At 35.1% G+C, this 16164-nt stretch overlaps 1 protein-coding gene across 2 annotated transcripts in view; it reads right to left on the minus strand.

The window, feature by feature from the left end:
- LOC116167427 (sushi, von Willebrand factor type A, EGF and pentraxin domain-containing protein 1) overlaps positions 1-16164 on the minus strand; it is a 68868-nt gene that overhangs the window by 17216 nt on the left and 35488 nt on the right. For both annotated transcript variants that reach the window (XM_031482791.1, XM_031482789.1), the window contains exons 3-6: positions 15419-15449; positions 1445-1526; positions 620-807; positions 38-408 (exon numbers count right to left, since the gene is read on the minus strand). In XM_031482791.1, coding sequence (XP_031338651.1) covers positions 38-408; positions 620-807; positions 1445-1526; positions 15419-15449 — 672 coding nt within the window. The remainder of the gene's footprint in view (positions 1-37; positions 409-619; positions 808-1444; positions 1527-15418; positions 15450-16164) is intronic.

The following is a 16164-nucleotide window of genomic DNA, read 5'->3' on the forward strand; positions in this document are numbered from 1 at the left end:
GTTGGAGTTGCTGCACGAGTAAAAGGCGCGGATTTACCTGTAGTAGTATATTGTGACCTTGGGGACCTTCTAAAGTCCACTTGCAGTTCGTTAAGGGTGAATATTTATGTGGATAATAGGGACTTTCCACTACATCGCCGCTGCTCGCCATATAAAAGTTACAGTTTGACGTACAGTCGATTTCATCCGACGAATCTCCGCAATCGTCCTGTTTGTCGCATCGAAAGGCTTGGTTTATACAGTTTCCGTTTGAACAATGAAAACTTCCTAAAGGACACGCTTTCGTCTTGCACATAAATGGCATTAAACTCTCGCAGGTTGTCAGCTCCCATGATTGAGCTTCGTCGGAAATAGCGACGTTGACGCATTCGCCAGCTTTTGGATTTGGCTGATTAAGGGACCAGAAGCCTAAAATTGCAGAAGTCACGTATAATTCCTTCGCAAACCTAACCAATTTGGGAAGGCACTTAACGGTAGAATAGTTTAACCAAACAATCGATATCTAATTAAAATTCCATAGTGGTAGTGATCTTCTTAACGGAATAGTTAAGTGAAATCGTTCCAACGTGAATAATTTTGATATCGCGGTGAAGTTTGGAAATGTTTACTCCTGTCTTACCTGAATATTGCGACACCAAGGTACCAGCCGCGGATTCTAACGTGTTTGTTCTAAGATCATCGAGTGATGCTAACCCTAACCAATAGTGATTGCTTCCTCTCCGATCTAATGGTACTGATGAGGACGCTATCAACGACGTTAAATTGTTTTCCGTGTAAGATTCCACTACTATTAAGTCACTTCCATATCTGCAAATGAAAACCAAAATTTTTCTTAACGGATTTTACTCAAACTACAGGTATTAGTGTAGTACGCCTGTTGCCTGTTGGTGGTTGTGTATTTGCGATATAGATAGGTACTTGGTAAGAGTGTTAACCTCATTTCTGAAACCAGTACTGAAGTTCTTGACCTTTATAAACGTACCTATGCAAGTATTAGTTTCTGTCTGTTGCGTTTTACTTAATCTGTAAAGATTAGTCATGAAGCTCTGATAAACGTAAAGCTCACATTTTTGAAAAGAACTAGCGATGACATCATTTCGACTTTCTAAAAGTAAAAATGGCATTCCACGTGAGTTGAATTTCGTAAGTAGGTTATGAGTATGACAAATTGATCAGAAATTAACGGTAAAATCGTATAATACAACTTACCTGTTCGATGGATTAAATAATTTGGTTAACAAATACCTCACAGACCAAGTCCGTTTCTAGCATGTATTAAGCAATCGCAATTAAAATCGTCAATGAACTTGTCGTAATGAATAATAAAAGAAAATTAGCCGGTTATGTATTATTTACGGTTTCTTGATCTCAACAAACATAGGTAATTTAAATTATTACCGGTAATGTCGTGTCATAAAATTTTAGTATAAATTGTAACACTGACCTTCTGCACAATTCCGCCGCCTTTTCCCATGAATGCCTAATATTAAAAAATTTATAACAATGTAGTTCTCTAAGTTCCCAACCTGAAACAAAAAGACACAATTTTAGATAGAGGATAAAAATAATTTGGGAGAATCGTTAATAACTAACTATGGAATTATTACAACTCATTGACCCAAAATCCAAGGTATTCATGTATTCAAATGTGCCACGAATGTGAGTTATGTAATTACGATTATATATGAATGGGATAGTGTATCATCCAATTCAGTTTATAGTAAATAGGTACGTGTAACCCAGGCTGATCATCATAATAGAAACAGAGATCGGAACTTTGTATATAAAAGAGTTACTGTTATAACACATGATACGATTTTGTTATTGCTTATTAAACTAAAAATCAGCAATCACACAATTAAAATAACTAACAACAATAATGTCAATAATGAAAAACCGAGACTACTTGGCGCATTTCTCGAGTTTAAATAGGGCGATAAACGGTATATGGCAGAGCTATGTAGAATAATTTCGTTTTTATTATACCTGAATCACAATCTCCGTTTTAAACACTCAAATGCGTGCGAAAAAGGGCCTTTAAAACACACGTGCTTTAAAGTTGCTAAGTAACGATACTTCAAGTATGACTTTTGAAACTGTCATCTGGATGAAATAAAAAATCCTCTTAGGTCGCTTTCTGTAAATGCAGAACATTTCTTTGGCTTTTGTACCTATCCTTTGGTTGAAGCTTTCACAAACGCGCGTAATTTAGGGTATGCTTCCAAATCTGTTCCACTTTTTAATCGCAGCATTGCTTTAAAGTTTTGAATGAATGCACCAAAATATAGAAGATTTAAATACCTTTGACATTTCCTTCATATATGCCAGCATTATGGATGCATTTAAGACTGTATTCGTAAGTAACTTCCTATTCATCCATGGAAACAACTTTTCATATTCTTTATAATAGGCTTTACTGGAGTTGGATTTTACACCTACCAACGTTTGTTTAGATTTTACAACAATCGATTTAATGGACGGTGTATTATCTTTTTCAACGGAAATCGTTTTAATTCACAAAGACGATGATTTTTATAAGCAAACGTCAAGTGACATTTCCATGGCAATCGTGAAATTACGAACACCCAGCCCACTTAATTAGACATGTATTCGAGTATAACGTCAATATGACTTCATTGTATTTCCTATTTTTAAATTATACTGCAGGTATAATAAAAAATACTATAAGATACACGTGTATAATTGGTCTTTAAAGCACTTGCAACGTTAAAGGCACTCCGCTTTGCGTCGTGCCCTTAAACTCGTTGCGCGTGCTTTAAAGACTTGATTATACACTTGTATCTTAATATACTATTTCGACATACATAATATGCCATAATGGCGCCGTTATGTTACAATACTATTATAGTCGTGATTAAGTTCTTCAATCTCAAAATTCGTAGTTATCGGGGATTTTCCTCTGAAGATTAATAAATAATTGATTGGTCAAGTGATCTTGTAAATCTAATCTTTGAATATAACCTAATTTTATATTCAAAGATCTAATGCATTTCATTATTTTGCAATGCGTACTTCTTATTTTACTCAAAACAAGGGATTTTTAAAGTCCCAATGTAAAAATAACCAGCTTTCGAATTCTACCTGGTCTTTATAGGCGCCTCGCTCTCCAGATATTTAGCTTTGCCAGTCTTTTTGCCTTGCGAAATGGTCTACCTCTATCCGACCGTCTAAGTTTGGAAGTGTGAACTTTATCGGTAGGGTGTTCATTTTTATATGTAAGGATAATTATTGGTTAAATTGGGGCAGAGTTGCTAAATATGAACCAGGCTTCATTGTCCTCCATTTTCTGGTGCAAGTGAGCTATTGAGGCAGAAGACACATTTTTAGAAGGATTTTTTAGTAGGAAGCAAAACTTAGAAAAGGGTCTATTTCGAGACCTTACTGTTTGTCCATCCATGTGTTTGTTTTGTTCACATCAAGTGTGCTGATGGTGTAATCCTAAACTTCAGCAGTTGAAGATTTGCTAAAAGATGTTACGGAAGTGGGTAGATCAATCAATCAATACTCTTCTTTTCTTGATGACTCGAAAAGACAGTACCAATTATAATCCGAGCGAGTAGGACAAATTATCTTGCTACCTGCACCATTGCGCAACAAACAAACGCACAGTTTTGTTTTGGCAAGGCAAAATGGAGTAAGAAACATTTTTTTTAGTTCAGACATTACAGCTATAAGCGCAAACGGATGCACAAAGAACATTGTGTCATCTCTAGGCCAAAATAATAGTATATTGAAAGACAAGTGTTACAATGCGACCTATTGTGGCACGAGTGGCGACGCGAAGCGTAGCCACGATTGTCCGCAAGATAGGAGTATTACAATAAAGCATTGTAACACGCGTTTTTCATACTATTTTTTCTATTTCGGTGCTTTAATTTAATTAAAAAAATCATTATCAGAAACTATAGGGAACATTAGAACTAACATGTTTTATGTTGGAAACACTTTTTATGCCGTTAAGTTTTAGGTTGGCAGCGTAGTAAGACTGACATTTTGAAGTTCAAACATGGAAGTACCCAACGAAGTACCTACTTGTACTATCTAGTAACTGCCAACTTAAGAGATGAGTTACCAAAAAAAACGACTATAATCACTGTCTTTGTCTTTGTACAACGCGGCCGAGTTTCAGGGTACGCGATTGTGTGGCACGTCTTTGCTGCGCTACTCACGGGCACAACTGCTAAGACGCCATTTTTTAAAAGAACGCCTGTGTGAGCTTTCCGCGCAAAATTTGTCTTGCCTTGTATGGTGGCGCTTCAGAATCGCGCCGTGTGATGGGGTCGCGCTACCAGTTCGCTAATAGTAGCGCAGACGTACAACAGCACCGCTCCGTGTGAAGTCGTCGATATAAAACAATGTTTCGCTAATCTACAGCGCATCAAAAATGGTACTTAAGAAGGGGCTCTTAAAATGTTCTATAAAGCTTTTGAATGTTCTATATTCCATTGCTGTAAAAATCACACATTAGTCGCCATTTCCATAACCAATCGATTACAAAGCTCGAGAAAAGCCTTAAGACAAACTAAAACGCTCAGGGTTTTCAAAGTTCCAAAAAGGACATAAACCTATAACAAAAGGTACTGGGAACCTCTGGAGGGCACTAGGAGATAGTGGGTATAGAGACACTGGTGCAAACATCAGTCAGTAATCAGTAAATAAGCCTTAAAATACCCGCCTTTGTGCGGTGTAAGTATGTCAGGGCCACTTATTAAGCGGCAGAGCGAAACGATGCATGCTTGATAGGGGAGTCGATGGTGTCCGTCTGTCCGTGAACACGATAACTGTCAAACGCTTGGACCGATTTGGTTCAAACTTTGCACAGTTGACCTAGGTATATGCCACATGTAATAAGCCTATTGAAAATGGGTCAAATCCAATGACCCCGTAGGGTCACAACGAAGTGCTCTGTCGCTTTTTTAGATGCTCTTTAGTGGTTTATTTTACCCTCGCCCGGCCGTATCTGGAATGAATTCCAGGGATGCAGTGTGTCTACCCCTACGCTTCTTAGTCACCTACTGTTACCTCAAGGTACTCAATTTAAGAGGGTGGACCCCACGGACGAGAAGGTGTCTAACATGGCCTGACGGGACCGGGAATGGATCTCTCATCCTCTCAGTTTGTAGTCGAGTTTCCAAACAATTCGTCCCCATAACCTAAACCTAGGTGCATTTTATAAGTTAGTGGGATACAGAAAAAGTATCTATTTCAAAGCAGTGTGAGAAAACTAGCATTTTTTGTGAACTAATTTAGACCACAACCCGTCCAGGCATTTTCGGACATCGAAACCTCAATAATAGTAAAATTAAATTACAGCCGGAATTACATCAGTTGCCAGTTTGCGACAAGGTAATAAAGCGGATACCTGAACAATTTAAGTTTCACTTTGTAGGTGAATCAATTTATCGCAGAACCATGTAAGACGTGTGCATACACGTTAAAATATGCGCGTAAAAATTTTACAATGACTAGGATTGGCACACTAAACCATAACGGCATATTTTGTTGATTAAATAAAACGGTATTAATGCTACTTACACATAAATTAGTGTTTAACGTATTTGCAAATTCTTAACCTACTTATGCAGTAGGTAATGAAAAACTGGTTAAAATGCACAAAAGAATGCAAACTGGTTTAAACGAAAACTATATAAGATTACAAAATCAACATTTATCGGCCTACACACGTTTCCCTAAGTCTTTTTTTAAGAAACCTTCAAAATGGTATTTTAATCGCCGGTGTATCATCTTGAATGAATTTCCAAAAGCATGTCTTTGACCCATATATTATATATAGGTAAACTGTTATAGGAAAGCTATATTAACTCCGTTTGAAAATGAACATTAACCAACGGATGAATAAACTGTGAAGGTATGCAGGTAATGGAATAGATTGATTCCGTTTCGATTACATGAATGTTTTAAACAATATTGCATAAGTAGGTAGTTCTCTCGTTCGGTTGAATAAATTAGAAATTAAAGTACTTTGAGTCTGATGTATAATTTATATAAGATAAAAAAGTATAAATATTAAATACACAATTGTTAACTGAAGTTTTTTTTATTAATTCACTCTTTGACTTTGGAAATACAAATACGAAATACAATACGATACTAAGTTTGAAACAGGGCTTGTTAAAGAAATTAAAAAATGTAAGAAGGCAGAATAATCTTGTTGGAAAAGGCACTCCTGCAATTTTGGGACGCAAGCAAGCAGATGATGCTATAGCAACTTCTTCTATATCTCAGCTGTAAGGATATAGTGGCTGATAGCCTAACAGTAAGCCTTTGCACATAAAATTTAACAGTATTCATCTCGTCACATATTCATCGCCTATTGTGCGTACTAAAACAAAGTCGGAATAATTGATCGTAGGAGATGACGTGATGCACATTAAATACTGCATTGCAGCTCAATTTGGAATCTTACACTTGTCTATTATACTGGTCGATCAAGAATTGAAACGATTTGTTTTCAAAATCTTATATTCGTTATTGTTATGTCCATTCCGAAATATCTCCGTGTCTGAAAAGAATTTGAAAAAGCTGTATGCAACATCGGAAAGAAATATAGAAAAAACCCAGGTAGGGTTTGGGTGAGATAAAAAATAAAGAAGGAGATGCCTTGACTGTGTTTGTTGTGGTGCCCTCTATTTGTGTTTTTTTAACAAAAAATCTACGATATCTTCACCTCAAAGGGACATGAGAAGAAAAGCTCATTGGCTCTAGATTACGTTTTATGTGTGGTTGATTGTATCTTTCCTCAGTTTTGCATTAATATATTGATTAAAAACCTATAGTTCGGAAGAAATGTATTCTTTCATGCGGTTCTGTAACATCTTTTTAGAGCGTTTTTGAGAAAAAAGTAACGCTTAGGGTGTTGGTCGGTCGGCTGCATAGGTTTTTTAAATATAACTCTCCAAGGAATCACCTTAGAATGTTCGGGTTTGAAGCATTGTTGAGCGTTCATTGATTGGAGTATTTACATTCTATGATTTCAGCTCGTAGTGCCTTGGTGGTGCTTGGTTTCCATTCTTTTTGCCAACTCTTTCCACTTTTTCTGTTTCTTCCTATGCTCCTCCAGTTGTGCACCTACTTCTGTTCGTGGCCTATAAAACCATCACTGGAAGCAAGGGACGTCCTAGTTGGAGACGACTGGGCGTTAGGTGCTCCCTAATACCGTTACTGAAGTCTGTACTTCAATGACTCTAGCAGGACGTGGCTCTGGAAAGTTGTGCAGTCTACAACCGGGGTTTTGGCTAGTCAACAAAGACCCAAATGTTCAAGGTTGAAGGGAAATCCAGGCCGAAGAGTGCGTAGCAATGCCATGTGGTTGGGTGGAAAGTCAATCATTACTGGGAAGTGGGAATCCATATGAGGTATCTGTCGAACCCCTGGTCGAACCCTATAGTGTGGGATTATGTGGAGATAGCTTTTATGATGCTAATTTGGATCAAATAGAAACAAAAACCTAAAACTCAACCCAACAGACCCCAAGAAAATCCCCATCATGCTGAACAAAGAAATGTGTGAAATGTGTAGCGCGGAATCATTGGTTCAACAATACTTGGACAACACATTTTTAAGGATACAACTGGCGATCTCTATCTTCACTTTCCGCAGAACGATTTTGAAAATATGATATACTCAAATTGTTTCAACACGATGGGGCACCATCACATAATCAAATGACAGTACTAAATCAGTTAAACGAAGTATTTCCTAATTGATGGATAGGAAGGAACGCGCTTGTTGCTTAGCCAGCTCGATTCCCGATCTTTCTGTCTTTCTGTTTTGGATTTTTATTTATTGAGAATGGTTAAAAACAAGTTGTAAAAAAATCGTATGACATACTTAAAAACCTTAGAGAAGCTGTGCGAGAAACTTTTGCTAATATTGATGGACGTTCATTCTGACAAGTAATGAATTCCGTTTGTGCATTTATCATCATGGAGAACCTTTTGAACATTCTTAATATTAAACAATGCTGCAATTCGTGTTTTTGAAACACCACTTTATTTACGTTTTAATATTCTTTGTTTTCGTTTGTCATTTTCTGCATAAAGTTTGTATTTTTATAATAATAATAATTGTAGCTATATTGTAATATGCAAATATAAACATGTTCATAGTTTCGTGATTACAACAATTTATTTTACAACTTAAATTATATTATTAAACACTATGCACATTTCTTCATTGTTTCTATAAACCCACTATTTAAACATTACAAACGAAAAAAGCCCATAATTCTATGTTTATGAAAATAAGTATGTGAGGTGACATGTTATTATAATCGCTAAAAAGCCTTTTTTATAAAGTCATGGCCAAATACGGTTTCCATTAGAAAAAAAACGCAGGTTTATGTCATAACTGAAAAACTAGAGCTTCAATAAAAAGTTTGATTATACTGCATTATTGAGCCCATAATTATCCCCAACTTTTTTCTTTACACATTTTTGCTAAAGTCAATAATAATAGAACTATAGGCACTAAACGATAAAATTGCTTTTTAAACATATACAGGGTGGGCCATTAGTGTGTGGGTGAAAGATTGTGGGTTTATTAACGAGCATATGTAAAATTCATAGTGGGGGAATGTTGAAGGACCCTTAAGGCTACAACGTAAACAACTTCAACGAAATTGCAATTGTTATACAGAGTGATTTATATCAGCTATATTTTTAGCGCATTTCAACAAAAATTTAAAAAAAAATGTGCTATTGTGGCCACTTTGTCCGTCCGTCCGTCCGGCTGTCCGTCCGTCCGTCGGTCCGTCCGCTCGTTTTGCGACGCTACTAGTTCTTTATCTTAAGAGCTATTGTTCTACTTTTTTCGCTATTTGGTTCGTTATGGTGTCGAGTCTTGTACCAAGGAAGGCATTTTTTCTGTACCGCTTACAAAAAAAGTTATTGTAAAAAAAACAAAAAAACCATTTTTTACATGTTCCATAATTTTACACTTTTGCCGTTTATTAACGATCCTAGAGATCGTTTATAATTTTGCATTGCTATCTGTCGTTTGCCTGTTGGTCTGTCCGTCTGTTCCTTTGTCTGTCTGTCCATCTATCTGTCCGTGTGAACGATAACTTTGTTTAGAAATGTTCGATCGCTTTTACATCTCCGTTAGTTATGAACTGAATTGCATGCAATTCAATATGGGCATAGCTTTAGCCATATAATACGCAATGCCAAAAGTTGAATCGAATCGATTCAAAATTCACAGTGCCCTTTTCGCATCTCGAGCATTTATAAACCGAATTGCAAACTTTTTTACTTATAAAAGTATTTGAATGAAATTTGATACATAGGCACTTGGAATAAAGGAAAATCAACCGCCAATTTCAAAATTTGGTTTTGCGCATGCGCAGTGCCAACTGTTTTATTTATGGAAGAATTTAAATGAAATGTGATACATAGGCACTTGGAATAAAGGAAAATCTAGCGCCAGTTTCAAAATTTTATTTTGCGCATGCACAGAGCCAACTTTTTTATCTATGGAAGCATTTAAGTGAAATTTGATACTTAGGCGCTTGGAACAAAGGAAAATCTAACATTAGTTTTAAAATTTAGGTTTGCGCATGCGCAGTTCCAACTTCCTTGTTTAGAAAAACATTGAAATGAAATTCTTCTCATAAACTGAAATTGAAGTAGCACGTCAAAAATGGATTGCCCATGTGCAACGCTATCTTTCATATTTCTGGCCGGATTTTTACGATTTTAATAGAAGTTGCATCTTACAAATGGGAAATGAATGCAAGTGGAAATGCGCTTTATGTAAATCGTTTACGATTACTTTTTAACTTGTTTTAAATAGAACCTCCCTATATTATTGCATATTTCGATTACTTGGTCAATTCTAGTGTCACTTTATGTATTACACATGATATAAAAAAATCAAGTTGCCTTTGATCAAAATTTTGAAAATTTGCGGAATGATTTCTTGAACACAAATAAAATAAAGTTTAACTTTAGCCGTTCGGCGTATGTTGTGCATTTCATGATTAGTACCACTGCAAAGTAACGGGCACGGCCTTCTAAGTTTTATGATAACTGCGATATTCATTTTTTACTGGACATCTACTTTTTGAAAAAATTGCGGCTAAACGGCTCATTTTAGATATCACGTGTAATACATAGTCACACTAAAATTGACCAAGGAATCGAAATATGTAACAATATACAAGGGGCTCCATTAAAAAAATGCAACTTTGATATAAATCACCCTGTATAACAATTGCAATTTCGTTGAAAATATTTTTAGGTTGTAGAGCCCTTCAACTTTCCCCCACCATGAATTTTAAATATGCGCGTTAATAAACTCACAATCTTCCACCCATACACTAATGGCCCATACTGTATAGTTAGCTATATATTCAAATTCAAAAAGGGAAAAGCCGATTAACTTCAGCTGGTAAAATAGCAATTTTTTTAGGTGTCGTTTTCTGCTAAATATCGAAGCAAGTGTAAATTAAATTACAATCCAATATGACGGCTTTTTTTATGAATATAAAAAAAAGTAATCATGTGATGAATGTGCCAAGAATTTGTTCCAAATGATCCATCAAAAGAATTACTGTTATTCTAAGTAAGGTTTTTGCCTTCATCGTATGAAAAGAATGTAGAAAAAATATAACTTTTCTATTAATGGTTATAGTTCCCTAAACTCATTTGATGATGTTATTTCATAGAAAATGTGGCCTTTCATATACTTACTGCGAAAGTAATTTCTTTGTGGCGTGGCCTTTGAAAAGGATGCCTGCGGCAAAAAATTATTGACTAATGAACGCACTAGCATTCGACGTCCCATCACATTGGAACCGTTATAGAGGACAAACATTTCGCAATGGGTTAGATTTGATTTTTTCATAAAAGAAGGAAAAATGGTGGTGACAGAACCATATTGGAAATTTATGCATTTGAACTGCACCTTTTAATTCGTAATTGTCATTAAAACGACACAAACAAAGTTTTTTCTAAGCATAGACAAATTTGAATATCCAGATTACTGTCTCGTAATTGAAAAGGTCAAGTATACATGGACGCTTACCTTTCACTTGAATTCTTCACTATGTTTAAAATATCAAGAATTATCATTAACCCACGTTTGTCACAACGTGTTCTAAAATTCTATTCCTTTAAAATAAAATAAACCCAAGGTCTCATCCATAGCCATAAGTAAAAATCCATTATCGAATAAACATTTTTCCTGCATTAGGTACATACTCATATATGCTAATAAAAGTGATTCATAGCAGAATAATTTATAAAACTTTCAAGTTCAATAGTCATTATGTCAATGCGGTTAACTTTCTATGTGGACAAAGAAACAAATTCCAAAAAAGAGAATTGTTACTTAAAACTAAGACTGTTGGGTTGGTTTGGTAGATCATGCATATGATCAAAGATTCTACTATGGGTTTCTCTTATGCTTTCAAGTTCAATCGTTTCAAAGAAAGGCGCAGTTATTTAGATATTTTAGGGAGCGGTTAAATGATTTCTTCATTAGCTTTCATTCTCACATTCCAAATGTAAATAATTTTTTAGTATAATCTTCTGGTTATATTAGTTAATTAACACGATCTCCTTCGTAGTCCTAGATTCGGTATGAGAATAGTGTAACTTGGTGCAGGTAACAAATCCTCGCTTAGCAATTCTCTTCGGTTAACAATGTCTTCGTAGCCCATTCGTACGATGGTACCTATCATCGATTATTAAATGGCAAAAAATAAGAAACGAATGAGTCACGATTGCAACATTGCAAAAGGTTTCTTCATTGTCATTGTTGACACGACCGTTTGGGAAGTGTAGTGGTGGGTTGTAAAAATTCTCATCCACACACTTGAATTTAATTTGCCATTCAAAATTTTAAGCGCACCAACACTGCTATCTTAAAATAAGCAGGAATCCTTGCAGATACCTTGAGGATTGAAGAATGTTATTAACTACAGTAGTGACTCCATATAGTACACTTAGGAGGGTGTTTGATTTGCATTACAATCGATCCCCTTTGTATGAATTTTGTTGGTAAGTTTTAATTAAGTGATTGATTAAACTATTAATGTTATTCATCATTACAAGAGATTTCCTTGGGGGATTCTATAGTTCAACGTGTCCCATTCTTGAGCAGTGAGGTCATATGCAATTTAGAATGTTTGTACTCGTGCATACCTAGTATTGATAGAATAGGTACCTATTGTACCTATGGAGGGGGATAATTCGTTGGCTCATTTTATGAGATATAAACATAGGTCCGCAAACGCTTCGCGATTTTTAAATTTTTTCTTTATACCTCCTGTAGTTCTTGGAATATGTATCTCAGATTTACAATATGTTACACCGAAGGGCTTACATCATTGGATTGGTCATGTCAATGGTAGTAAGAATCTACAGGGTGATGGTTTTTTCAGAGGCCATGTTGATGTTTCATTTTCTACCCCTGGACTTTTTTTTGTGTACACCGATGGTAGATTGTAAAAATTTTTCTTCTGGTTTATTTAGAAACTTTTGGGTCCCTTGTAATTTTTTCGTATTTGCGACCGTTATCAAGAAAAAATATTAAAATTAATTTTACTTAGGTAGCTCAATGAAAGTAACATTTTAAAAAGGTCCAGTAGGCCCTGGCTATATTTGGATAATCTTTTGTTTATATTTGTTTTGATAGTTCGGATTTGATATATCTTGTGTTTGCATGTGTTTATAAATTAGAGGTTTAACTTGTAAAGTGTACGGTGAAACTATAACACCCTGTAGATCGGCAACGAAACGTTCTAATTCTAATGTAAGCCAAAAAATTAGTCCCTTTAGTATGTACATCATATTAGGAGCACCCTTTATAATACTAGTTAAATTAATCTTACATTAAATTTAAAGTCCCAAATATTGCGTTTCTCAATTAATTTTATTTCTCTCATATTAAATTGTTTTTTAATGAATGATTCTCTGCACCCATGACGCATATAATAAGGGAACTACCGATCTTAGCTAGGCTTTAATTTCGTCTTCGACTCGGACCAGCACGCATAGTTCTTGTTAAAATATTACATGGCGAAGTGTTTTTCCGATTTTTTTCGGAAAAAGTAGATGTTTTTATGATATTGTATGCGAGAATGTAACCTAAATGATACTAAGTAAAAATTTAAGCAAGAATTGATACTAAATTACTTTAAATTACGCTAATATGATAGGTACAAATCTTAACAAGACTAAAGGCGACTAATTTACGTTTCTAGCATGACTAATAATTAGTCATGCTAGAAACGTAAACAATTATTGTTGTTGTTGTTCTTAAGGAATGGATATTTAACTTGTACAGAAAGACCCTGGAAGGGGGGGGGGGGAGACAGTCGACAAGATTTCGTACTGTTGGTGTGGTCAAAAATGAGCCTTCATATTTTTGGTTCTGTAAAACGCAGGAGATTACATCCCCTAATACCAGTTACACGTTCCCGTGGACTTTCGGTCTCGAGTACTGTAATTTATCGCTCGTACGTAAGGAGACCTAAAATTAAGGGCTCCACACCGCCCGAGAAACATAAAATGGCAAACAAAGTCAATAAAATCTGGCCCTAAACATGGAGAGTTCGATGTCGTTGCGGTCGGTACGGTCGGCGGGTTAATATATCAAGCTGGTGTGAGCAGTATAGGCACCTACCTAAATAAGTTACAGAAAACCATTGTCTACGTTCGACGAAACCTAAGACGGTTTCAGGTACTCAGGTGAGTTACTATCACGATAATTTAGAACACGTAACATCCGGTTATATTGTCTGTTAGGTTGCCTTTACTTAAATGCAAGCGTGTGGTGTGTCGCCTTATGGAGTTTAGTGGCAATTTGACCAAAGTAAAAAAGTTTGCAAATCATTTTTCTTTGCCAATTGAGGTTTCGACAAAAATTATCACAAAATCTTACAAAACCTCTCAAAACAAGGAAATAAAAGTACACGAGTTTCTAGTGGAAGGAAAGGAAAGGTTCATAAAAACAAAGCTGATTATGATACAATACGATCGAATCGTATGAATCCAAAATTTACCGACTCAGTAATTTGATAATCACGTAAGTAAATGCATTTTATAGTCCAGTAGCTCACAACACTTCTGTGTGCAAGTATGCGTATAGAGAAAATCCTTTTTGTGTAATCGGCTGCGAAATGGGCAGTTCGAGAGAAGTTTTGCCTCGGCTTACGCCTCGCCCAAAACTTGTTCTCTCAGTACACCAAACAATCTTTTCGCAGAATTAGTAATAAAATCGAAGTTGTATAACGTTTATATATATATATATATAGATATTTTATATATCCTGTGGATGGATATATTATAGCTAGGCCTGATGATGCCATTTTGCCGAAATGGATAGCCACAGAAAAATTTAAAAATAAACGTTATACAACTTCGATTTTATTACTTATTCTACTCAAAACGTTTATCGACAATGGAGATGTCCATCAATAATCTTTTCGCAGCCCGCGTATACAAATACTATTTCATTATTCAGTCGATAGGTGAAAAAAATTGTCAAGTAACTTTTTTTTATATAACGGCTAATTAAGCCTGCAGGTCCATTATTCCTTACCCCATGGGGTGCTGTGTATATATACACTGATAATTTAAGTATAAGATCTACAAAGTATCACAAAGCTTCTCAAGCTGGATAATGAAACGCACCATTTCAGAATTCGCTTACAATAAATAACACGTAAGCTATGCTTTGTAGTCCTGTTCTTTTAAAAAAGTCGTAAATTAGTGGAATTAATCCCTATACCTTTCAGAAGCATCTGTTGATGGTTGGAGATCCATACTTAAATTAAAGGCTACGCACTAGTTTTGCACAGACATGAATATTAATGTTGGCTGAATGAATTGAAACTACTTAACCCAGTTCCCACAGCGATCAAAACAAAATTGTTGTTTCCACTCAATATAAACATAATAAATACCATATGTTACTTCATAGATCATTTCTTCCTTAATTTTTCTTTCATTTCTATCAGACACTATTATTAATATTTTACAGTTATTACGCAACATACCTACTAAAATTAAGGTTATGACCAAGTAGTGCGTAAACATTACCAAAAAATGATCTAGATTAATATTACTATAGTGTTACAAGTGTCATTAGATGATTCAGCAATAGGTTCTGTACCGTAAAAGAAAATAAGGTTATGCGTGCCCATGATCGAGTTATTAAAAGTGCAAATGTTGAGATTAAAAGATGTGTACGAGATTATCCAACTGACTACATTAATTACTTATTTAACCTAAATATAACATAATATAACAAGTTAGAACATTAAAGATTGTACATACAGCCAGGAAATGTGTCAATATAACTTCCTCCGAAGAAATAGAAAGTAACGTAAGCTTTTTATTTTGTAACGTTATGTAAATTATGTACTTACCATTTGGACATGTGAATAAACTATTTGGATCCTGAAATTAAAAACAGCATGTTAACAAGTGAATAGACCAGATTTGTGGTAATGAAGTGCGGTGTCCTACATTAATGCATCATGCATTTGTACAAATTTTGAGTTCTGAGTTGTTGGTTACATACTTTTTCAATTACCAGAAATTAAACTGTTCGTCTTTTGTAAGATCGCACACTACATTACCATAAACGACAATTGTAATTTGTAAGGTTAGGAAAAATGAAATGGTGCTCATATTCTCGCTTAGTTGGTAAATAAAGCTTTTGGAAAAGTAGTTTTTACCGAGTAACAAATACTTCAATATCTTCAAAAATGATTAAGTAAACAGCGAATATTTTTTGGTACCTTCATCTTATGCGACGCATGGTCTTATTATTTCATGCTTACTGCATACGCAATTAAAGAATTTAATTATATCGGCCAAAGTGCTGCCTACTTGCCTATAACTACAACCTATTTGTCAAGTAGAGGAAATAATAATCACATTAGCTAATTACTTTGTAATTAAATGTTTTATGAAATTTGAAGTCTCCATCATCACGTAGAAATAGGTTACATGCAAAGAGAGCTATTTACATTTTAATAACGTTCTACTTTTGAACGTGGTTAAGCGAGTATTTATGCACTGTAAACCACTGACCCGTGTATTATTGTGACCTGACCATATAGTGCAATAAAACAATTTCTCTACATTAGTAATTTTTTACAGCTATAAA

This window comes from Photinus pyralis, unplaced genomic scaffold (genome assembly GCF_008802855.1).
Source record: "Photinus pyralis isolate 1611_PpyrPB1 unplaced genomic scaffold, Ppyr1.3 Ppyr1.4_LG3b, whole genome shotgun sequence".
Taxonomy (NCBI): Eukaryota; Metazoa; Arthropoda; class Insecta; order Coleoptera; family Lampyridae; genus Photinus; species Photinus pyralis.